The sequence below is a fragment of the Terrapene carolina genome, unplaced genomic scaffold (assembly GCF_002925995.2).
Source record: "Terrapene carolina triunguis isolate 2854851 unplaced genomic scaffold, T_m_triunguis-2.0 Scaffold192, whole genome shotgun sequence".
NCBI classification, from domain to species: domain Eukaryota; kingdom Metazoa; phylum Chordata; order Testudines; family Emydidae; genus Terrapene; species Terrapene triunguis.
The window spans coordinates 13,892,083-13,916,743 of record NW_020664543.1 but is presented as its reverse complement, the minus strand read 5'-3'; the positions used below and the strand labels follow the sequence as shown (position 1 = coordinate 13,916,743).

Below are 24,661 nucleotides of genomic sequence, written 5' to 3'. Positions count from 1 at the left end.
AGGTATTTAGGCACTCAAAGATGCCTAGTGAGATGTTTTACAATAATACCTGGTCCAGCGCTGTGAATTAAGGATGGAGTGAATGCTATTTCTCTCGGTGTTGATGGGTTTAGCTCAGAGCTTTTAATGCCTCAGTAACTGTTTTTAACTTGAGTTGACTGGTGTAAAGTCCTGAAACCATTCAAAGGTCACTCTGGCTAGTCACAGTTCCTCCAGGTGTTACAAGCAGTTTTGTAACAGCAACAATTCCCCAGGAATAGGTCGTTTCCCATTAGAGTGTCAGAGTATAGTTTAGACAGCGAATAGTTAACTAACAGAGTCAGGGTCATTACATAAGCTGCCGTCTCTCTTGAAATGCCAGGTGTCACTTTCAGAACCCAATGATGTTCTCAATAGTCTTCTCTGTGTGTTTTCCTTATCGGTTTTAACCAGAATAGAATCTCATTTTTATGAACTGGTGTGTGACTAAGAAATGTAAGTGAAGCTTGGTTTGTGCACAATACCAGCTGAGATTATGAACCTGATCATATTACATTGTATTTGTACATTTTTATTGTCAAGACTTCACATATATGAGAGTTGGGTGGGTGGATTTTAAAAATCTGAAATAAAGTATATTGGAAATCTTTGTACATCTTTTGAGATATTAAAATGTTATTTCATTGCTTCAAGGCTTTACCTTTTGTTTTTAAGCTTTCTCTCTTAGAAAGGCATGAGGGTCATTATTGGTAACACCCTCAGGTGAGAATGAGTCCCTATTGTGCTAGGTGCTGTACAAATATATAGTAAGATGTAGTCCGTGCTTTCAATAATTTAAAAATCTAAATAGATGAGACAGAGCCAGGATCAGAGAAGGAAGTATTAGCCTCATTTTACAGATGGGGAACTGGGGCCCAGAGAGAGATTAAAGATGACATTTTCAAAAGGGCTCTGCACCCACAACTGGGGCCAGATTTTCAGAAGAGCTCAGCAGGTGTGGTGCATGGTGCATGCTGAGCTCTTTGGAAAAGGTGGCTGTGCATGGTTTGCCCACACGGCCACACAGCAAGCCTCTGGCAGAACCAGCACATGACCCCAGAACTCGTTAGTTCCAGGTCAATACCTCACGTGAAAAGCTATGATTCCTTTGTAGGCTGAACCCCAGGCTGGGAGCCAGGTGCTCCTAAATTCTATACCCTACTGGGCCAGGGATTCACTGCAATCTGATCCTGAGAGGAGCGGCCCACCCTCTGTTCCTGTTGGCATCAGCTCCACTCAGAGTCAGACTCAGGCCTTCTGGAAATTGGCCACCTAGGGCCAGCCCTGTGAGGTGATGCCACCAACAGGGGTGGCAGGTACTCGCTAACTCTGGCCCACAGCCTCACTGTTCCAGCTCTAGTGTGGGGAATAACACTGGGGAGAGGGGTGATGTGAAGGTTGGCAAAGCCCCCTCCCCTTCCTAAAACTGCCCCTTCCCCTCTCTCACACAGAGGAGCAGGGTTTATTTTATAGCCTAGTAAAGCTCTTTTAAACCAGAAAGTTGGGGTGATGCAAACCCTGAACCCCAGGGAAGGGATCCCTTAACCTCCCACCCCAGTGGGGTTTTCCCTTCCTTTGCAGGATTTTCCCCCCGTGGTTTTTATTATTTATTGGTAAATATTCTTTAAGTTAAGCACTGTGTGGTCAGCTGACCATTAATACTGGGCCCAGGCCACAGTTGGCGGAGAGGGGAATGGGGCTCCCTTAAAGGGCCAGGCTCTTGCCCTGTCGGACTCCACTGAGTTGTCGAGATGGAGTTTGGGCCAAAGTTGGGGGGGGGACGGGACTGGGAGCAGAGGGAGTGAGAGGGGGTAGGGGACAGTAAGTGTAGGTAGAGAGGGTGGGGAGTGGGGCAAGAGGATGGGGGCAGGGACCATGAAAAGAGGGGGGCAGAGGCGGGGGAATTGGAGCGTGGGAAGGGAGGCACGAGCGCCCCGATGGGGGGGACCACCCCTCACAGCCCCCCCCCCCGGACTGGGATGCTCCAACCCCCCCTGACGGCGCCTGCTCCTCCCGCCCCCGATCTCGTGGCTCGCCAGGACGCACGGGGCCGGGCGTGGGGCAGGCGCGCGCGTGGGGCGGGGGCTGCCCGGTCACGCGGGGAGTGGGTCCCGCGCGGGCTGAGGCGGGCAGAGTCGCGCGGCAGAGGGCTGGAGGCAGGACATCTGCTCCGTCCGTCCGCCCACCCCGGGTGGGGCGGGGACACCTGCTACCAGCCGGGGCGCGCAGCCACCCCCGTCCCCGCCGCCCTGCTCCCGTAACGCGGCCGGAGCCGTGGGGCTCTCCCCCCACCTCCGCCATGAGCAGCCCTCCGGCCCCCCCGAAGGCTGCGCCTGCTGCTCCCCCGGGGGGAGCCGGCAGCCCCAGCGAGCCCTCGCCGCCAGCCCGCTCTGCCTGAGCCCCTGCTGGGGAGGAGGGACGGCGAGCCCGGCACTTGCTCCCAGCCCGAGCCACGGGGACAGAGCCCGGGACCCTGGAGCGCCCAGACCTGCCTTGACGAGCCGGGGCTGCCGCCTGCCCGCAGTTACCCTCTAGTAAGTAGCCGCGATGCCTTTACACGGGCCCCCGCCGACCCGTTTCTCTCGCCTCGACTCAGGTCGGCAAGCGGGGCTGTGGCTGGGCGAGCGATCCCTCGTCTCGTCGCAGGCAGGGAGGGCTCCAGCCCCGCAAAGGGGGACTGACACCTGAGGACGCAACTTTTGTCTGTGGAACTTAGCCTGCAGCAGGGCTGGTGGTCCGTCTCCGGTGATCTCCCTTAACCTTTTCCCTCCAGCCTCCCCCACCCCGGCACTCTGTTGCTCAGATCCCCTCTGCCTGGCACTCCAGAGCACTGGGCTAGCTTCCTTCCTCGGCTGAATCCCTAGCACCATGTTGAATGCGTTGGCAAGAAGCGATTAAGTGGACGAAAATGAGGTTTTAATGTGTCCTTTAAAAACGACTCCCGCTGTCGATATTTACATGCCCATCTAGCACCTTGCGTAACATAGCATGAGGCAGGACACTTTGCATTTATTTTTGCTTAATCCATATTTGACCTTTTTAAGCTGCATATTTCTGTGTGTGTCTGAGCCCGAGCCTGGCAAAGGAGGCGCCAAGCCTCGGGGAGAAATATTTCCATGTTGCCTCTGCACTCTTGGCATTTGCCTGGCAATGATTATTGCTCTGTCTTCTAATTGTTATCGATAGGCTCCCCGTCTCCAACTGTTGCTGCAGGAGGAGCTAGGCAAGAAAGGGAAAAAATGTATAGCAGATCAAGGTTGAAAGGAGACATAGCTTGACTGAGAGGAGTCTATGAATTGCAACTCATTTTCCATGTGGAGTCCCAAGAGAGGGGGAAAAAGGAGTGGGGGGGGGGGCTGGAAGAAAATGGCAAAGAAAGTAAGGGGGGAAATGATGGGGGGGCAGGAGGGAAGTTGGAATATCTTCCTTTTGGGAAAACTTACAATCCATTGCAGCTTTTTCCTCTCTTTGGCTCAGTCTAGACTCCCATCATTTGCTTTGCTTGATAGATCCCTCTCACTCATCCAGGCAATGACAAACATATATTAATAGTCTCCCCTTCCTCCTGGCTTTCCCCTTCTCCTCTTCCTCCCCCAGTCATGCTTCTGTTCAGTAGTTCTCACCTGAGGGTTGCATTGATTTCATTACTTTAAATATATCAACAACGCTCTATTTTCCCTCCCTCCCCCCAACACTGCACATTTTTCACTTGCATTCTCAGGTTTGGAGGTTTCTCTAATTAAGATTTTTTTTAAGTAGCAGGACCCTTTTTTATTTAATCCCTCAAGTCAAAATGTCAGCAAGAGCTTTTCTCCATGTCAGACCCCAACATTCAGCATTTGGGGGGAACAACAGAGAGGCTTAAAATACAAGTAATGTTCACCCATCACGTCAATTAAAATAAACAAACAAACCTGTATGGCTTTAGGATGTGGAAGTATAAGAAAAACTCAATAGGTTGTTGCTTTTAAAATGACATTTTGCAGGCACTTGGTCTATAACATGCAATGAAGGCATTTTTTGTTTTGTTTTCTGTTAGTTTAAAAGCAAACACCAAAGCATTAAAATGTTTTGTTTGCTACCCTTCCTCCATTCATCTATTTCCATATATGATGTTGTCAACCATACTATGTTCTGACAGTGTGGTAAATACAAGTTTTCATGGCAGACCCTAAGGAAATAACCATTGCGGACTTTAAGCTCAATAATGTGATCATAAAATAACTGTTTGCATGAGTGGGTTGGAAAAATGTTTGGAGCCATATTGTTTCTTAAGGCAGAGCTGACAAGAGAGATAATGCGACACCGTTTATTGGATCAACAGATAATGCAGAATACACTGAACAAGCTTTCGGGTCTCCGAAGGCACCATCAGTACCTTTAGCAGGACCCAGAGCTTGCGTGTTCGTGATACTTGGTATTTATATAGTGGTCTTCATCTTCATAGAATCATAGAGTATCAGGGTTGGAAGAGACTTCAGGGGGTCATCTAGTCCAATCCCCTGCTCAAAGCTCAAATCTTCAAAGTGCATTAAGCTCAGGCTTTCTCCCATTGCAATCTGTGGCAAACCTCTTGTTGGCTTCCATGGAAATGGACTCAGGCCTGTTATTCTCTTTCCCCCCGCCCCGTCCCCGGTAGGAGGTAGGCGTTACTACCCCAGTTTTACAGATGTGGACACTTATTCTATGGTCCCCCAGTCTCTACCTTGTCCACAAATGGGCCACATGCTTTGACCTGCCACCCATCACACTGCCGCAGCCAGCCTCCCTCAGGCTGATAATCTGCCTTTTAAATAATTTCCCTAAATAAGTACTTATGTGATGCTTATTTAGAGGCTTTTAAAAATGTGGATTAAAGGGACTACGGTGTGTGTGTGTGGGGGGGGGGGGGGGGGGGGGTTAGTACTAACAGAAAATCCACAGCTTGCACCAAACCAAAAACTAGCCAACTGAGCAAAGATGACCCTTTTCTTTCAAAGATGACTCTCCTCCCAGTGTAAATAACCATAAGGGTTTGGCACAAGCTGACCCAAGATGGGAAACTATCCTTGTATTCACCACTCTGTGCTTAGGGATGCAATCAGATCTATCTGGGATGTAAACACCCGAGCACAGGGTCTTGCCAATGCCAAAGAGCAGAGCCTGAACGTTAGCTTTTAATTTCCTGGGCTTTTCTTAGCTTTGCTGCAGTCCTAGATGTTGCTTTGATGCCGTTTTTTCGTAGTTCAGTTTTGTTTTGCCTGATTTTCCCCCCCCACTCCTTTTTACCATCAGTCTTTCTATTGTGTGCAATTCCTGATCTCTTTTATTAATTCATTCTCTCCCTCCAACAATGTTTCCCCCCACCACATCCTCTCATGCTGGGGTACATACCACTAAAACTAAACCAAATGAGGTGGGTTTGACCCCTTTCCTGTTTAAAATAAACATAATTAGCATTTATTTCACTCCTTATATGGAGAATCTCAGAGCACTGTACGATCAGTAAGTCTTGCAACATCCCTGTAAAATAGGTAGGTGCAAGCTGGTATTGATGGGATAAAGAGATCTAGCTCTTCAGAACAGGGACTGTCACATATGTGGTGTGTGGATAGTGCCTTGCACCAAGTAGCCCTAATTCCTGATAGGGGACTCTAGATAATAGTGAATAATAATAGATCAAAGTATTACTATATACATTTTACAGATCAGGAAACTGAGGCAGAGGCTAAGATCACATAGCGAGTCCGTGACGGAACCAGGCATAGAGCTTGAGTCCTGATTCCTTCCCTTCATGCCCACCGAGATCATCCAGCGATTTCAGTGATGGATCTAATTTACTCCTTTTGCTTAAAAAGCGTCTTTCCTGGGATACAGTTATGGCATCTGCTAAGTTTACACAAAGTTGGCTTTGGAGGGGGGCAGGTGGGCAGGAGATGTATTCGTTTAAAAAAAAAAAAAAGCAAAAGCATGTGTCACCTCCACTGGCCCTGGGAGGGGCAGGTTATGGAGGTGCAAATTCAGACTGGGGGTGTTTGGTGCCCTGGTCAGAAACTTAAGTATCTCCTGCTCCACAACTCCCCCCTCCCCCCCGCAAGGCCCTGCTGTGCCCACCCTATTGGCTGCTGGCCCCTTACATTCAATCCAGCCACTGAAGTCAATGTAGTTTATCAGTGCAGCTATTTTATCACCCAGAGGAGTGGCTGTTGAGCAACACCAGCCAGTCCGGACCACTTCCACCCCCTCCCCCCCCGGACCATAAGCTAAAGAAGCTCCCAGGGTAAAGGGATGTTTAGTTGTTGGTGGAGGTACCTAGAGACTGTTGCTGTTGTTTTCATTACCAGACCCTTGGAAATAGGGTTATAGGGAGTTCTGGCAAGCTAAGCAGGGTTGGCGCAGGTCATGACTTGGAGGGGAGCCCTCCTTTGGTGATTCACTGGGGGATGCTGCTCTCCCTGATGTGGCTATGCTAGATGGGGCTGATTTTGTGAAATGGCTTGTGCAGTAGCTCACCCACCTGATGGCTTAGTGCATCTGCACGAGGACATTTTCCTGACAGATCCATTTCAGCACCTCCTCCAGGCACCTTATCGCCACGGTTGTCCCAGTGCATTCAGAGACTCCTGAAGCACCAGTCCCGTCATTCTCCGGAACTGTTGTTGGGAAGAAGGGGCTTTGGGGTGACTTCCAAGCATGAGGCACTGCATTCTGAGGGGAGTGGCTAAACCAGGGTAGCTGCAAGAGTCAGGGGATGCTGCTCATGCTGTGGAGAAACCAGTGCAGATTGCACTGGTTCAGCTGGGCCTACAGGAGGAACCTTCTCCTTGGTGTTGAAGACAGATGATACAGCCAATGATCCTAAAACGCCAAGGATGGCAGTGACATGGTGTTGCAAACTCCAGGTGTTCCAGCCAGTGGTCAGGAGAGGATGAATTTCCCAGTGTGAGGAGGCATGTACCATTCCCCTGTGTCGGAACTGAATCCCAGTTTGGTGCTTGAGGTCCCCTCTTCATAGGAGATGTAAGAGGGGAGGGAGGTCCTGCCAATTACTGCAATTAAAGATTCCATAGCACTTGCCTTGTAAGAGTAAGAGTCTGGCCAAGTTCCAGTTGAAATCATTGTATTCTGCTGACCTCAATTTCCCCCTGCAGTCAGAACTGGAGAGGGTATTCTCAGTCAGAGTCTGTCCTTGGCTTTTAAGCAGCTGCTACGTTCCAACCTAGCCCTGGATGCATTTCAGCAGTGGGTGAGTTAATTCCTGTGTTTGTGTCAATCTACCCACCTTTATCATCTCAGTCAGGGTGCTAGCTGTGGGGTGGTGGGAACATTTGCCACTTTAGGGCTCCATCCTGCAAGGTGCTGAGCACTTTGGACCCGATCCAGCAAAGCACTTTAGCACATTCAGCAGGTGAACAGTCTGTTTAAAGTCAATACTTAACCCACCTGCATAAGTGCTTTGCTGGATTGGGATTAGAGTGCTTGGCACGTTCCGGCATTGAGTCTTTAGCTAGCTTGCCAATCAGGATGTTGGCTTTGGGGAGGATGCTGGAGCAACAACGAGGGGTCTGCTACCAGCTCAGGCAGGGTATCAGCCATGGAGGGAGAGAGAGGACTCCTTCCATTGCAGCCAGCCCACTGGATGGAGGGGACTTCGACCATCTGTGGAGCTGCTAATGGTTGAGCCATGATGAGAAGTTGATTATGTGTTAGTGATGTGTCAGGTGCAAACAAATCTGATCAGCAGCTGTGAGGACAAAGTGCTGCCTAAAGTATATTTAAATGTCCTTGAGGAGAAATTAAACGGGCAAATCACTGTTTTTAAGAAAGGCTTTTTCCTCGGCTCAGGTAGTTGATGCCATATTCCCTATGAATTATTTATTGCAGGACTAAAAATACCTGGAAATTCACAGCAAGAGTGTAAGAGATTCTTCCTCCTCCAGCCCAGGCGGGTGGGTTGGGAGACTGGGTGTGTGGTGTGCTAGGCTGGGGTCAACTATCTGTTTTCCTGTGGCAATGAGTGTAACGGTGAACCCTAGAACTGTGGGAGAGTCCTAGGTTTCCATAGCCGGGTATTAAGGCGTCACTTTGTTCCTGCCGTTCCCTCCGCCTAACCCTTAAACCTCAGCTGTTACTGAGCAGTGTGGGTTATCTGGAGAGGGTTTGGCGATTCAGTCCAGTCCTGGCCTGAATACGAGCAGATGCTGGAGAGAGTTGAGTGGGTGAGTTGGTTCTCCTGTTGGATTTGACCTAAACTTCTCTTCGAGGACAGAAAGCAGATTTGAGGCAAACTGCTGTTCTCCATTGGCTCCCTAGCAAGGAGAAAACTGCAGGGCCTTCCCCCCTGGTCACTGGATGGGGGTAATCAATGATCCAGCAGTGCTCACGCTGTGCCCATCACTCTAGTCAAAGGACAGAATCACTGGCTTCCCTGTCTGGTCTCGCTGCCAGGCTGTGAGATTGGGCCATGCATTAGTGTTGCTTCTTTACACAGGACCTTACGCTTATTGGCAACAGAACACCAGGTTCCCCTGCTAGGTGGGGAGGATGGGGCTGTGACCGTGCAGGTTGCTGCAGGGGTCACTGTCCTGCTAATGCTTAAAGCCGACCTGGCTTCTCCTTCCCAGAGGAGATCCAGGAGAGTCCAAGGGGGCGAGACCTTTTGCCTGTTATTCTGTAAGAGCCGGAGATGAGCCCTGCTCTAGCCTGTGGCGAGAGAAAGAAGATGAAATCTCATCACTATAGTATTTGTGTTATTGTAGGGCCTAGGAGCCCCAGGCATGGCCCAAGACCCTGTTGTACTAGGTGCTGGACAAACACAGAACAAAGACCGTCCTTGCCAGAGCTGACAATCTTGACCAACAGCTGGTGCAGCAGGGGTGCAATTCAATAAGTTCCTCTGTTAAAGATGGCTCCTCCTCTGCTAGAAACCTTCCAGTTGGGCTTTAATTATTATTAATAATATTAGCTACAAACCCGAATCCTCCCAGCCATCCTCTGTAACTTGACTCATCCCCCTTAGCTGGAGGGAGAAAGTGCATTTACTTAGTCCAGAGGTGGCGCGGAGGTTAAGTGACTTGCCCAAGGCTGCAGAGGGAGCCAGTGTCAGAACTAGGAGTAGAACTTGGGTGGTCCTGTCTTCTAGGCCTGTGCTGCAGGCTCCGCTTCCCACCTTTCTTAACAATGAAACAAAGCAGGGATGGAGTGCGAAAGGAGAGGAGTAAAAGCATGAGGAAAGGGACGGGCCTGGGATGTGAAACAGTGTGTGCAGCCCAGCAGGCTGCAGGTCCCCTGGTGGGAGGTGCTCCTCCCTGCAAAGATGCGTTTGGAATTACAGCTTTTAATTACAATTGGCATTTCCAAGACTCCTGCTGGCAGCCAACATCTTGCTGCAAAAGTGACACCAGCGTTTGTGTCAGTAGCAGGGTGGGAGGCTGGTGTCCATGTGTAAAGGAGCCTCCCTCTTGCTCCGTTCCTGCTCTTAACATCAGAGGACGGTCAAAGATCTCCTTTCATTACTCAACCATTAACAATCCTCTCTGGATTGGTCAGTCGGCATTGCATGTGGAAGGGAAAGGTTCAGTGGGGCAGCCTTGCACTTAAAGCATAGCGCACAGGGGTTTGGGTTCTGTCCCTGACCTGCTGGGTGACCTGAGGCAAGTCAATCCATTGCCATGTGCCTCAGTTTCCCCTTTGTGCGAGGAGGATGATATTACTGACTGACTTTGCAGTGGAGGGTGAGAGTCTTCGCTAAGGTTTGCAAAGCACTTTGACGTCTTCCGATGGAAAGTGCTACAGGAAGGCAAAGACAGACTGGAAGCTCTTTGAGCCAGGAACTGTGTTTTGTTCTGTGTTTGTACAGTGCCTAGCACAGTGGGCTCCTGGCCCAGGACTGGGGGTCCTAGGCTCTACCACAATATAAATAACGCAGTGACATAATTGGATCCAAACACCCCAATGTGTCAGGGGGAGGGGAGGACATCTGGCATCTAGATCCAAATGCAAACTTTGCACATGGGCCCAACCATGTGCTAACCCTCCCTGGTTAGCTGAGTCACTAGCTGGCGTCTGTTGTTTCTATCAGGGTGGGGCCTGCAGGTCACAGGCACAGTTGGGATGGGCACAATACACCCACATATTGCAAAGACAGTGCCTGCCCCAAGAGCTCAGTCCCCCACATGGGGCCACTTCTCAGCAGGATGCACCAGGGAACACCTGTCGGCGTGGGAGCAGGAGACTATGTTTTGGACAGTGCAGCTTGAGGCCGGATGCCTGCTGTGTTGCCCCATGAGAGGGGGCAGAAAGCTCAGCAAGGATCTCTCCAGCCATCCTGCTGGGGTTGCAGCGTGGGAGTCTCTGCCCCCCACCCCCCGGACGAGCTGTGGGGCCAGACCCCAAACCCTGTGGCTCCCCTGGGATCCACATGGGTATGAGGGGTGAAGGGTGGGAAGAGAGGGGTTAATGGAGATGGCATTGGAGATCCAGAGCCCCTCAACTGCTCCCCTGCAGCGCAGCTGCATTGGCACCATGCTGCCTTTGGGACCCCCATTAAGCCGTGATTCCCTGCCACAGAGGGTGTATGTAATGTAGCCTCCAGCCAGGGAATTTCCACTCTGAGCACTATGGGGCTGATGTGGAAAACGATGCACATCCCTCTCCCCCCAAAGCCAGCCTTCTCCTCCCCTGGTGCGATTCCTGGACCCCCAGAGTACCTTCCTCAGAGTCTGGCGAAGGGTGGGCTGGTGAGTGGGGAAGTGCTGCTGCAGATGTGTTTGAAGCTCCTTGCTGTTTGAGAGGTAGATCTAGGCATGGAACCTGGAGGCATAATTGGGGCCCTCAGTGACTTAGGACCCAACCCTGTTTCCATTGCAAACCATGTGGCTTCATTGGGAACAGAACTAGGCCCTCATAAGCTAAGCTGCTGCCTAGAATTATTGTTCTATATCAGATGGAAACCCAAGAGCAGCTCCATACGTTCTGCGTGCACACCTCCTATTAACCCTGGAACTGCTTGGAGGGGTGGGGGAAGCTGCCATCACCCAGAGGTCTCCCCACACTAAGACCGCCAGTTGTAAGAATCTTTGCAGGTTTGGCTGTGTGATTCATGGGTGGAGGGGAAGGACACTGTGGAGCAAGGGACCAAGGTAAATAGTGCATCAGAATCAGAGAAGAGTCTGAACAAAAGCCCCAGAGCTGACGAGCCCCAAGGAGGCAGGTTCAGATTTTGATCTCTTTTGACTCAGCCTTGTTTCTCGTGGCACTGTAGGAGCTTAATGGATAAGGCACTGGCCTCCTGAGCTGAGGATTGTGGGTTCTAGCCCTTGATGCTTCTAATCCCTCTTGTTTCAGTGCATAAAATGACTTTTAAGTGACTGGGTTTAGAAGAAACTTCCCTTCTGGACAGGCTATTTTATAATTCCCCACTTTGGAATTTCTTCCTCAAAAGGATCTGGCTACTGTCAGACAGGGTACTGCACCAGGCTGACCACTGGCCGGATCTGGTGCCAATCAAAATCTATTTGGCAAATAATAATGAAACCAACATACACAGGGCAGGAAGGGAAGAGGCAGTCCCTGCCAGACATCAATGGGCCCTTAGAGCCAAGAGTGGCTAGTTTTGGGGGAGGGATACTTAGCTTCCTGTCCTCACCGATAAGTTCCCTAGGTTTTACCCGTGTGTCCAGCTTCCAGCTGAGCTGAAGTTCACGGGAATTAGAATCTCCCTGAACTTCGCAGGGCTTTGTCACATGTCGTCGTTTTGTGGGATTAGCTGCCTAAACCTCTGCCTTCTCCAAAATACTTACAGCTCATTTTCTTCCCCTCAAATGTTTAAATATTTTATTATTACCCTGGGTACTTAATCTTTGAGTTGATGGAACTGAAGGTGCCTATCAGCCTGTGAAATACATTTCTTTTTTTAAATTTAAAACGGAAGGCAAGCAGTTCTCTGGTAGCTGACAGCCCAGGGATGGCGGGAGCTGGGGGTGGGGAGGGAAGGGAATGGGAAAGTGGAGACAATATTGCTGCTGAAGATCATTTAAAATAATATAAAAACGTTCGAGGGCGCCTGGAGCCTGAGTTGCTGAGGAACAAAGGGCACCAGGAGGAAAGGATGGAGACAAGGAGAACTGTGCTTTTATTTAACTCCTTCACCTCTGAATTCTCTAACCACATGCAAAATGCACCACAGGGGTGTGTGTATGTGTGTCTGTCAGGGGGCTAATGTAGTCTATTGTCTGACTGAAATATGAAACTCATTCCACCCAGGTGGGCTCTGATGTATTGATATAGCAAGGAAGCAGGGGGGATCAGATGATTATAAAATCCAGCAAGGAGAGAGAGCTGCAGGAGGATAGGGCACTGAATGGGGAGTCCTTGACTTTGGCCAAGTCCCTTCCCCTCTTTGTGCCTCCGTTTTCCTCTCTACAAGATGGAGATGATGGTTCCTGCTCAGCTGTGCAAGGTGCGTTAAGAGCCACCCATGAAAAGCTACAGAAGTGCCAAGTGTTCCTGCATACCATCGCTGAGGCTGCAATGCTCTAGATAGGAACAGCATAGAGTAGAAGATCACAGAGAGCTTTCAGGAGGCCTGTTCCATACAAGGGACATGGGGACTGCGAGGCTGTAACGAGTGTGACTGCGTGCTGTATATATGGCACCAGTCCAACTGCACACCTAGCATTAGGGCTAAAAATTGGGGTGTTGAGCTCCCCAAACTCAGACCTCTGCCATGTCAGCTAACGGGGCTGGAGACTACAGGCCTGCCTCCCCAGCCCAGCAAGGATTCACACCATGCCCAGAGGCTGTTCAGGCCCTGTTGCCCAACAGTCTTCAGCGAACCCCAGTTCCATGTAAATCCAACAGCTGCTTTTCCCCAGAGCCAGTGGTTTCCTTGCCACAGCCTCCCTGCTCCTCCAGGCAACCTGCCTGGGAACCATCCTGCTCTAGGGCCTGTCACAGGGCAAACCTTCCTTCTCCCTGTATCTCCTGCAGCTCTCTCCCCCAACTGGCCTCCTTGCTGGCTTTTATAATCATCTGATCCCCAGCTGATCAGTTTCAGCTGGGAGGTAGCTGATCCATCACAGGTGAGACTGGGCCCAATTTCCCCTTAAAGGACCAGCCACCCTGTGACAGGTATCATCGCTTAGCTCAGAGTAATACAGTGCTAGAGCTTTTATACTCTCTGTGGGTGTCACAGTTCAGGGCAACTGCACCTGTATTCCTCCTCCGTGGCCCACTAAGGGCACCCACTGTAGGCTCCTGGCTCCTCAGCCATCACCTCTCTTGGTCGGAGATCCGCATCTCTCTCCCTCCTGACCAGGGGTTTTTCAAGGCTGCACAGTTCCCTGCCTACACTGTGATATTCCCAGCAAGCCAGACTGCCTAAACAGGCCAGCGTCTGCACTGTGCTTTCTCTCCAGAGGCTATGCCTAATGTATTGCCTGCAGTTATAAATTACCACACAGCTCTTTGTAAGCAAGCACATTAATTCTTAAGGTGAAAGCATTATAGAAAAAAACGTATTCGAAACAATAGAAGAACTTACACACATGGTAAAAAGCTTAGCAGAGGTCACCCCAATTCCAACTTAGAGCAGGTGTCAGTCCTTCAAACCCCCAACTTGGTTTTCCCTATGGAAGTTTGACTCTCAGATTCAGAACCAGGCTGGACAGTTCATCTGTTTCTCCTACAACTCAGGCCTTTGATCTCGTCTCCAGGAACAGGTAATCTGCAGACAGTGATCCACTCCTCAGGGCATAGCTTTAAAAGACATCACTAGAGATGGGGAAATTTGCAGTAACGCCTCCCTGGGCATTCCCCAAGAAATCCACTTCATGCTTATTAGCCCAAAAGTCCATTCTCGTCTGGCACATTTTCAGTGTAATCTTTTGGACTCCCAGGCCTCACCTCACATCTCCCCCAGAGAGGTCACATGCAGTCCTGGCCCACAATAATACACAAGCTTTGCAATTAATACAATGGACCCCAAAGACAGTTAAGCTTAAATCAATAAGTTTTCCCAAGGATATGCAGGAAATTGCCCTATCTGTCATAGTGGGCTTCTAATCTGATCTTCCACTCAATCTAGTATGGGGAGAGGAAGGCCCAGCACCGTGTGTGGCTAAGGGCACCATTCTCCTGCCAGCAGTGTCAGCAAGTGTGGAACGTGCCGTAGAGACCCGCAGTGCAGATGAAAGTGCCGTTGGATGGATCGGCTGGGAGAATGTTGACTTTAAATCTTTGAAGTGATTGTCAGGTGTACAAAGAGCCAGGCAATGTAGCCTCCAACTCTTTGCATCTTCTGCCTCTTTGTCCACCCCCTCTTCATGTGTGATAAAACAGAGCTATGAAAAACTGGGGAAGTGAAAGGAAATTAAAAAGGAATTTCACAGCAATAGTAGCTTACAGAGCAGCTAGGGAGCCTGCACCCAGAGTGAAAGGAGCCGGCAAACACTAGAGCTATGGGGTGGGGGGTAGGCTGGAGGGAGCAGTGGGGGGGGCACTGGGAGGTTGGACCAGGGGGAGCGGTGGTAAGGTAGGGGCACTGGGATGGGTTGGGGGTTGGGCTAGGAGCAGTGGGAAGGGGGGACATTGAATATCAGGGATCTGATCATCCCATACATTCTGAATGCACACGTCCTATTGACTTCAGCCAGTGTGTGTGGGGGCATTGACCCAGGGTTGATGGGAAGGCATCGGCTGTTGGCCTTGAGTGACACCCTTTCCCAACCCCAGGAGCTGAGCTGACAGGCTTTCTCAGGAGCTGCTTCCACCCCCTATGGCTGGATGGTGCCCAAAGAGGGGCATTTGAAGGGGTGCGGTGTGACTGACTGTTGCTGAGTCTCCGCTTGGCTTTGGCGTGCAGGGTGCAGAGCATGCCAAGCAGGGAGGGGCTGGAAACCTCCCTGCTGAGGGGGATACACTCAGCCCAATGCATGGGGCTTCAGCCTTTCATCTCCTCCGAGCGCTCATCAGAGCCGCAAGATGGACGCCCCGTGGGTCAGCTCAACAAAAGTGCCTCACAGCCAGGAATGCTTCAAGCCAAGTCCAGGCCCCTGGCTTTGACATTTCTGAACAGAAGAATCCAGAACTTCCTGGGCTTGGAGCTGCCCCTCGAAGGCTGAGCATGGGGCTGATGTGCGGAGGAGAGCTGGCCTGCAGGAGGAGTGTGGGTGACTCATGGAGTACAGGATCCCAGGTGCTAGCCATGTTCCTAGCCCTCTTGCCAGAGCTTTTGCTGGCAGGCCCCTCTCTCCCTGTTACCAGGCTCTAAGCCCCTCTCCTGCTAAGTTCTTGTTCTTTCTCCCTGCTCCCCCTCCCCCTCCGGGCCTCCCACCCCGTCCGCACTCAGGTCTGTCTGTTGCCCATTCCCACCCTGGTTTCTGTTTGCTTTGGGTTGCAGGGACTCGGTGGTGGACATGGGCAGAGCTCTGACGCACACTCTGGTACTGTCCATGGTGCTGGGCTGTTCAGCTGTCATAATGGATCTCCTGCTGCCAAGCCCTGGGGAGCCAGTGGTAAACGTGGCCGTGGTATTCGGGGGCTCCTCATACCCTCTCCACATCCGCAGCCATCTGACTCACCAGAGCTTCCTGGACTTGCCTCTGGAGATCCACCCGGTCACGGTGATTGTGAACGACACCAACCCCAGCACCCTCCTGACCCAGATCTGCAACATCCTCGCCAGCACCAAGATCCACGGCATCGTCTTTGAGGACAACATCGGCACAGAGGCTGTGGCACAGATCCTGGACTTCATATCCTCCCAGACCCAAGTCCCCATCATCAGCATCAGTGGGGGCTCTGCCGTGGTCCTGACCCCCAAGGTGAAATCTCTTCATTGATTATTTCTGGATACGGTGAGCGGGAGGAGGAGGGGGAATTAGGGAGACTCATGAAATCCTCTAACTATATAGGCCCAAATCCCCAGCTGGTGTAAACAAGCACCGCTCCATAGAAGTCAACCAATCTGTGTCAGTTGACATCAGCTGGGGATCTGGCCTCTGATGTGCGTATATAAATTTCCAATCATTTTATTTTCAGGGAAGAACAAATCACTACAATGTTGTCTAAAGTGTCTGCAATGCTCAATAGGCAAGGAGCTATCTGATGATGTGGAACTCTTTGCCAGAGGATGTTGTGAAGGCCAAGACTATAACATACACCTCTACCCCAATATAACGCGACCCGATATAACACAAATTCGGATATAACGTGGTAAAGCAGTGCCCCGGAGGGTTGGGGGGGCTGTGCACTCCGGCAGATCAAAGCAAGTTCGATATAACGCGGTTTCACCTATAACGCAGTAAGATTGTTTGGCTCCCGAGGACAGCATTATATCGGGGTAGAGGTGTAGTTCAAAAAAGAACTAGATAAGTTCAAGGAGGATAGGGCCACTAAAGGCTATTAGCCAGGATGATAGAGGGATGGTGTCCCTAAATTCTATTTGCCAGAAGCTGGGAATGGATGACTTGAGATGGATCACTTGATGATTATCTGTTCTGTTCATTCCCTCTGGGGCACCTGGAATTGGCCACTGTCGGAAGACAGGATTCTAGGCTAGATGGACCTTTGGTCTGACCCAGTATGGCCGTTCTTATGTATTTTAAGACACAGGAAATGCAGACCAGAGTTTGAATGCATGGGGAAGCAGGAGAGTGTCATGGTGATTGTAAGAGAAGAACTATTATTATCATCAGTTTCTGGTAGTGCCCTCTATGAGCAAGGTGCTCTTCAAACATTCAGAAAGAATGGTCCTGGCTCCAATTAGCTCACAATCTAGGGCAGAGATCGGCAACTTTTGGTACGCGGCCTGTCAGGGAAATCCGCTGGCGAGCCGGGATGGTTTGTTTACCTGCAGCGTCCGCAGATTCGGCCGATCGCAGCTCCCACTGGCTACGGTTCACCATTCCAGGCCACTGGGGGCTGTGGGAAGCAGCATGGGCCGAGGGATGTGCTGGACACCACCACAACGGAGACTGTGAGGACATTGGAGGGGTTTGTTAAACACGGTTCTGAGAACTCCTTCAGTGGCTGTGTATGTGGCGGCCTCTCGGAATGTAACTCACGCAGTGCAGACAAAGTAGGCCCAGCAAGGCAAGCTTGGAGCCTGGCGATAGTAGCAGATGAAACTCCTCTGACTCAAAGTGGGGAAGTCGGGGCCAACCCTGCCCACACCGAGTGAGGGGGCTCCACTGAACTAGTGCAGCTTTCCTTTAGGACACTGGTGCTGAGAAATGGTCACTGAGCCCCACGGAAGTGTCTCAGGATCAGGCCCTACAGTCCCTTCTTTCGGGTTATGTATAAGTAATGACACCCCCTTGGCCTGCCATGGGTGTCAACAGGGTTTAAATCTGGGAACTTCAGCACTAAAACATGAATCTCCCTCACCTGAACTAAAGGAGGAACTCAATTAGCTGTCAGCAGTAGTAGGCTGGTATCCTCTTTGGGTGTGTCGTATCTTCTATGGGTACATCTACACTGCAGCTGGGAGATGTAACTCCCTGCACAGGTAGAGGTCTATGTGCTATTTCTGATCGAGCTGCCTGAGCACAGTCCTGAGACCCTAGGCATGTCTCCAGGTGACGAGTCCGAGCCACCACCTGTGCAGGTGTGGCCACACCACTACTTTTGGCTAGCTTGATCAGAGCTTGTGTGTGTATGTCCACATGACTGGGTGCTACAGCTCCAGCAGCAGTGTAGACGTAGGCTATGTGGAGAGGGCCCAAGAGGGATACACATCGTGTGTTATGTGTGGTTAGGGGAGTGTGCTGAGAAGGCAGAGTTCATTGGAGGTGTAAGGAGAAGAGCTGGGGAGAGGGAACCAAGGTTCTGAGTGACACACAAGCTGGTAGGAGATGTGAAATGGAAGGTGCTGAGTGAAAACAAGGCCATCCCTTGACCCTGCTGGTGTATCTCTGCGCCCTGGGGAGCCAGGGGAGGGCAGGACAGTCCCAGGGACTGGTCCCCGAAGCTCTCCTGCCAAGATCCTGGTCCTGCAAGTGCTGAGCACACACTGCTGACTCCAGTGGGAGTTAAAGGTGCCCAGCACCTCGCAGGATGTGGTCCTAAGTCACCACAGTCCACACAAAGGCTCCCAAGACAGATGGTGTCCCCGCCAGGCCCATTGGGATTCAGCTCAGGCTGGTGAGGATGGAATCCAGCCCCATGTTTCATGCCAGCGGCGGTTGTGTCTTAAATCACCAGCCCAAGCTGGCTGAACATGCATTGCCTAGGCTGCTGCAGGGCGCTGCGATTTCTTACAGGTGGACTGCATGCTGGGTAATTATTTTTAGCTTGTTTGCCCATCGCTGGGTGTCAGACACTGTTACTGTCATCTGCTTGCAGGGAAATGTGTAAAGATTTCCCTGAGCCTGGTTCACTGCAAATGCGATCATGTTTGTTTGTGGAAGTTTGATGCCAGGTTCTCACGGGCAGTTTCTGTAATCAGCAAATCTTTAAGAGCCAATAAAAAATACCTCATCGTCCCATCGAAGAGCTGAGGGAGGAGGAAGAGCTTGAGAAGAGACTGTGCCCAAATGCTTCTTTATGGGAAGCACTGTACCTTACGGGTCCTAGCCTGGCCTGCCCAGAAGCAATGCCTAAAATCGAGATCTTGAGCCCCTTCACCAGCCACAGTGAGCTTGAAGTTTGGTATTAACATGCCCAGCTCCATCTGGGAGAGACCTACAAGCCAACTCAGGAGAGACAGCAAAGAGCTGGCAGGACCCCTGACTGGAGGAAGTGGCACTATGATGCAGGGCCTTAGAGGCGGGGAATAGGTTGGGGGGAGGCGGGGGTTAGGGCACATAGGAAGAATGCCCCTCAGGCTGTTTTTAGTGTGGGAGATCACGACGATATAGCTGTGTTTTTTATTTGGGACAAAAGACAACCCAGTCCAGTTCTCAGCACTGGCTCTGTTACTCATGCAGCCAGGACATGGGGTGTTGCAGAAGGAGGGGCTCAGCTCTTCGGACAGGGATGTGTAGGTCCCCTAACGCTGACATTTGGTTTCAAGGAGCTGTACTGACAGAGTATGAATGGAGTCCCATCTAATCCTCTTCGTCATGGACCCAATTTCCAAACCTTCCATGGCCCTGCTCCAAACAGTCTCCTGTACCTTATCTCTATCTCCTAGGGTGACCAGATAGTAAGTGTGAAAAATCGGGACGGGGTGGGGGGTAATTGGCACCTATATAAGAAAAAGCCCCAAATATCAGGATTGTCCCTATAAAATCGGGACATTTGTTCACCCTACTATCACCTCTCTTCCCTCCACTCTTCATAGCACCAGTCTCTCTGCTCCACTGCATGCAATCTGGCCGCTCTTGGTGCAATAGTCTCCTTCAAGGGTCCTTCCATGTCAAACAGCCTCCTTGCATCTCTCTGCCTCGTCTGATCTTCAACTGATTTCATAACTCCCCGGTGAAACCCCTTTCTCTGCCGCTGCACCTCTGAGCTCCCCTCTGCTCATGTTTATCATACCCATGTAAGTCTGGAAGGCGTGTTGGGATGCAGTTTGTGTGAACGTCATCTCTGTGCAAAACCAGGCCCTGATCCTGCTAGCCTTCTGCAAGTGGACTTCTCTTTGACTTCAGTAAGAGTTCTGTGCATGGAGAGTTTGCAGGATTTTCCCCCTAGAAATGCATTGTACTAAGTGGGAAACATAGAACCCTAGAGCTGGTCTTGATCTATTCTAACCCTTCACATGTATTTTTTTTTTAGCAGTTTGGAATCTCTTTTTGGGCCTGATGTTCAAAAGGGCCTTAACCTGTTTTCCATTTCTGTGGGTGCAGATTTGTGCCTGCAGATAATACTGCCTGAAATTTTGTACCTGGACCAAATGACCCTGTTTGCATGTGTAGCTACCTGACTTATGGGTGCCATCAGAAAGCTTTGTGTGTGTAACTTGCACCTGCAGTTAATTGTGGTGCAAATTTATGCCCACAAAATCATCAACCATTGAGCTTGATAGGACTGCTAGAGTGTAAGGTACTACTCATGATTAAGGGTATCAGAATCAAGCTCCAAATGATTACAAATGGGCCTTGAATTTGCTGTGCTCTGGACCCGGAGGGCTGCAGCACTTTCTCTGCTTCTTCCCATCTCCTCCTAGTGGATTCTCTTTATATATTTTACAGAGGGTTTAATTCCTGCAGCAGTGCTAGGGTTCTCATTCATTTGCAGGGATGTCCTCCGTTTCCTCCTTGGAGCTGTATGTCTCTTGGTTGCAAACTCCTCTACAACAGGCTTCTCAAATCCAGGGTAGTCTCCCCCAAAACAAAGTATCTACCTGACAACTCTGAGTTTACCTGGGAATTCATCTCCAGGGCGACTGATCAACGTTTCCCTGGAAAAACAATTCAATGGAGATTATGGCAGTTTGCACCAAAAAATCCCACTGCCTTCTCTGTGACCTTCTGCAAATTCCATTTTATAAACTATTTAAGATGGAATCAGATCAATTAAGATTTGCTAATGAGGGGGACAGATGGTTGGGGTGGTGTGGGAGAGAGGGAGCCAGCCAGTGGGATTCTTGAAAAGGCAATGTGGGTATTGGACAGGTGTAAATGGAGTTTAATGGCATTAATTCACCAGGCAGATTTTTTTTTACTCCAAATGTTTCATTTTTTCATAATTGTAAAGCAAAATGTTGGTCTCTTCTGAAGTTGCAGAAAAATTAAATTGAGGATGAATTTTGGTCAAAGGAAGAGTTAGTCATAGAAATTAAGAACAAAAAAGGCCTTTTATGTCATCTAGCCCATCCCTCTCAGACAGGATAAAGCATCAGTGACTATATTATAGGGGAAAATCCTAAACTGGCTAATTTTATATATCCCAAGCAATGGGGTTTCCACCACCTCCTGGCACTGCTGAGATGATCTCTTCATACTGACAAACTTTAAGGCCTATGGGATCATAAGTAAAATGTAGGTTTTTGGAATGGGCAGTCGGGGAGATACAGGGCTGAAAATGGAAGGGCTCAGAATGTACAAAATGAGGAATGAAATATAATTGAGAATTGGAATTATGAAAGTTGGAGATCCCTGATCCTGTTGGATTGGGAAGCAGATATTCAACATCCAGAATCAGGAGGGGAGATGAGTGATAAACCATGGAAGATATGATCCCAGGGAAAGGTATATAAAGACTGGGCTGAGCAGATATGGGATAAGACTCAAACTATCATTTGTAGGCCACCAGTGGTCTGTGGGGTCCTCCCTTGCTCGGCAGAGTGAAGCAATTTGAAGAACCACTGGGATAAGAAATGGAGGGAGGGTTGGGAATGGGAAATACTTGACTTGGAATAGCAGATAAGTGTTTGATGCCAGACTGCAAATAGCAGCAATAATAATCCTCGGCATTTCAATAGCACTTTTACAAACATTAATTAATTCATCCTCTTAACAGCCCTGGAAGTTACGTAGCTGGTTTTTATCCCCATTTTACAGCGTGGGGGTGGGGGAGAATTGAGACACAGCAAGGTGAAGTAATTTATCTGAGGTCACCCAATAAGTCAGTGACAGAGGTGGGGACAGATCCAGTTTCCTGACTCTTAGCCCTGAACTGTGAGCACAAGACTGGGCAGTCTATCCATGCCAGTCATAGGGCTGGGAGCTGGGATGCTGGATTGGTGGTGACCTCTTCAGCCTGTGAAAGTTTCTAAGAGAGGAAAGGGGAGAAGCCTGGCACCCTGGGGCTCTTTGCACTTAACCAGTTGTTAATCCATTCTCTCTATGGCGGGTGGCTTTCTCTTCCAGGAGCCCGGCTCTGCCTTCCTGCAGCTGGGAGTCTCCATTGAGCAGCAGATCCAGGTGATCTTCAAAGTCCTGGAGGAATATGACTGGGGCTCCTTTGCGGTCATCACCAGCCTGTATCCAGGGCACAACATCTTTGTGGACGTTATCCGTTCCTTCACAGATGCCAGCTACTTTGGTTGGGAACTCCAGGACGTCCTGACCTTTGAGATGACCCAGGATGGGAGCAACTCCAAAACCCAGCGGCTGCTACGGCAGATCGATGCCCAGGTGATGATTGTGTACTGCTCGCGGGAGGAGGCTGTGTACCTCTTCCAGGTGGCGGAGCAGGCGGGCTTGGTCGGGCCCGGCTACATCTGGATTGTGCCTAGCCTGACGGTGGGGAACATGGAGATCCCGCCCGTCTCTTTCCCCGTCGGCCTCATCAGCGTGGTGACCGAGAGCTGGAAGATGAGCCTGAGGCAGAAGGTTCGGGACGGCTTGGCCATCATAGCCACGGGGGCTGAGAGCTACTTCAGGACCCACGGGTACCTCCCAGATGTGGGCAAGGACTGTAAGACGCCACCTACCACCACCGCTAACAGCACTTTCTACAGGTCAGCCTGGGAAAGCTGCTCCTGGGTAGCCACCAGACTTAGCGATTTGCATAGTGGGGATCAGGAAAGAAGGGGATAAAGCTCTCGGAGAGGCCTGGAGGTACCCTCCCTTGGGCAGGGGTAGGTTGGCAGTATCCACTCAGAGATACTGAACTCTACCAGATGGGGAAATCCCCCCCTGGACCTCCTGAAAGTGTGTGTGGGGGGGGGGGGGGGAATCACCATCAGAGAGCATGAGGGCCCAGTAAATTGATCAGCTTAACGATGCTGAGCTCCACCTCCTGGCTGATAGAGGGGTGCTTCCTGTTCAGCCTTGAGCTGCCGGGACCGCCCTTTCCTGGGGGTGAGAGAACTCTGCCTCCTTCACTTTTCCCCATACCCCTCAAAGACCTACAGCAGGGAATGTTACCTTGCCCAGGGTCACCGACAAGGTCAGAGCCAGGAAGAGAACCCAGGTGTCCAGACTCCAGGGCCAGTGACTTGCCCATTGCGCCCCACTGCCAGATAGACCCTAGCGAGATGGGTTTAGAGGGAAAACTCTCTCTCTTTCTCCCTTCCTCCAAGTGCTCGCTCAGGGCGAAAGCAGCAGTGTGGTCACCGCCAACATGGAGTGTGGAGCAAAGGAGGAGGACGATAGACAGAGGGAAAGTGCAGGAGGCAGCGGGCACAAAGGGCAAGAGGAGGAGAGGGAGGGCCAGGCTACAAAGCCTGAAGGACCTGTCTGAGCGCAACATTTTTTAATTAACTCTCCTGGAGTGTGACCCTTGGCTAATTGAGCAAGGGGCTTTGGCTCTGGGTTTGGAAAATCCTGTACTGCTTGGGTGATATAGTCCCACAGAGTCACTGACTCACCGGGCGGTGGGGGAGGGAGGGAGGGAGGGAGCTAGGTAAAGGGAGGAAGGAGACCGAGGGGCAGAGACTGTGCGATGAGAGGGAAGGGCACCTGTCTGAAGGAATGACACCGAGGGTGAGTGATACCAGTCACCAGGCTGCTCTTGTGCGCTACAGCTGAATATGCCAGCACCTGGCTCGCACACGCAGGCATGGTGCCAATCCAGTGACCTTGCTGCCGCTGCGTGCCCAATGCTCCCCTCCCCCACGCGCCTTGTTAACTGATTTGGAGTGTTCTGTCCGTTTAGCTCGTTAGCCTCTTGGCAGACCGCACTCTCAGGGAAAATAAAGGAGGGTTTTAAGATCCTGGGATGTCAGCTATGTTTTGTGTGTCTCTAAATCGCTGGAGGGCTGTCTGGCTTTGCCTCTGTGCCTCCCTCTGGTTCCTGGACTGTGAGGGAGTGGGGTGTAAGCTCTGGGGGGGCTAACTTGTCGATCAGTCACGTAATGTACTGCCAGTATCTTGGGACTGTGGTGATAGGCTCAGTGTAAAAGTGTAAGTCAGGTGGAGCTCTCCCTCATCTCCCGCCATCCCAATCCATGCAGACTCCTTGCCTTAGTTTCCCTTCAGGTTGCTTTTGTCTGGGAAGCCTTGTTGCACCCTAGCCCTGGGACTTATAACTGTGGCCCATACTGAGGAAAGGATAACAAAGCTCCACTATGCCACTTGTATAGTGCTTTCCGGCCCTACATCTGAGAGCATGCTGCCAAGAAAGGGGATCATTATCCCTCTTTGACAGGTCGGGAAACAGAGGCAGGCAGCGGTGAAGTGACTCTCCCAAGGTGACTCAGCTAGTCAGTGGCAGAGTCAGGCATAGAACCCAGATTTCCTCAGTTTAGGGTCTTGTATGCTAGACCGGGCTGCCAGATGGTCCTAGAGGCAGTGATGGGGAGAGAGGCCAGGCTGGAATCTGGGCTCTCTGAGTTAGCCCATGCTGGTGATGACGTCTGTGGGATGGAGAGAGGTTGCTAGCCCTGTTTGGGAAGCTCCCACCTTCCCGGGCCACAGTGCTTCTCGTTTCCCCCCACAGGCACCTGCTGAACGTGACGTGGGAGCACAGGGACTTCTCCTTCAATGAAGGTGGCTACTTGGTGAGGCCCACCATGGTGGTGATCTCACTGAACCGGCATCGGCTCTGGGAGATGGTAAGGGCTGCTTTTCCCTCCAGCACCCACGGTCGTCACCCTCCCTTTTAAGACATGGCCACTCAGGAACACCTCCCCCTGCAAAGCACAGCATCCACTGGGTGCTATAGGTTAAAACCAACACGGGAAGGGGCGGGGAAAAGAAGAGGCTGCTGTACAGAGATAACATCCTACTAAAGAGTTACGTAGGAACCGTATCACGCTTTGCTGCTCCGTCTGCTCCAGACTCTACGACTTCTGAGCCCTCCTCATGTCATGTCTCAAGACAGGGTTCCT

General features: G+C 50.9%; 1 protein-coding gene across 1 annotated transcript in view; it reads left to right on the top strand.

Annotated features, from left to right (window-relative positions):
* The first annotated feature begins 2,467 nt into the window (after nt 1-2,467).
* GRIN2C (glutamate ionotropic receptor NMDA type subunit 2C) overlaps nt 2,468-24,661 on the top strand; it is a 46,041-nt gene continuing 23,847 nt past the window's right edge. Inside the window, exons 1-4 of the mRNA XM_024215216.2 lie at nt 2,468-2,552; nt 15,398-15,821; nt 21,756-22,348; nt 24,271-24,385. Of these exons, the coding sequence (XP_024070984.2) occupies nt 15,414-15,821; nt 21,756-22,348; nt 24,271-24,385 (1,116 nt within the window). The 5' untranslated portion in view covers nt 2,468-2,552; nt 15,398-15,413. The remainder of the gene's footprint in view (nt 2,553-15,397; nt 15,822-21,755; nt 22,349-24,270; nt 24,386-24,661) is intronic.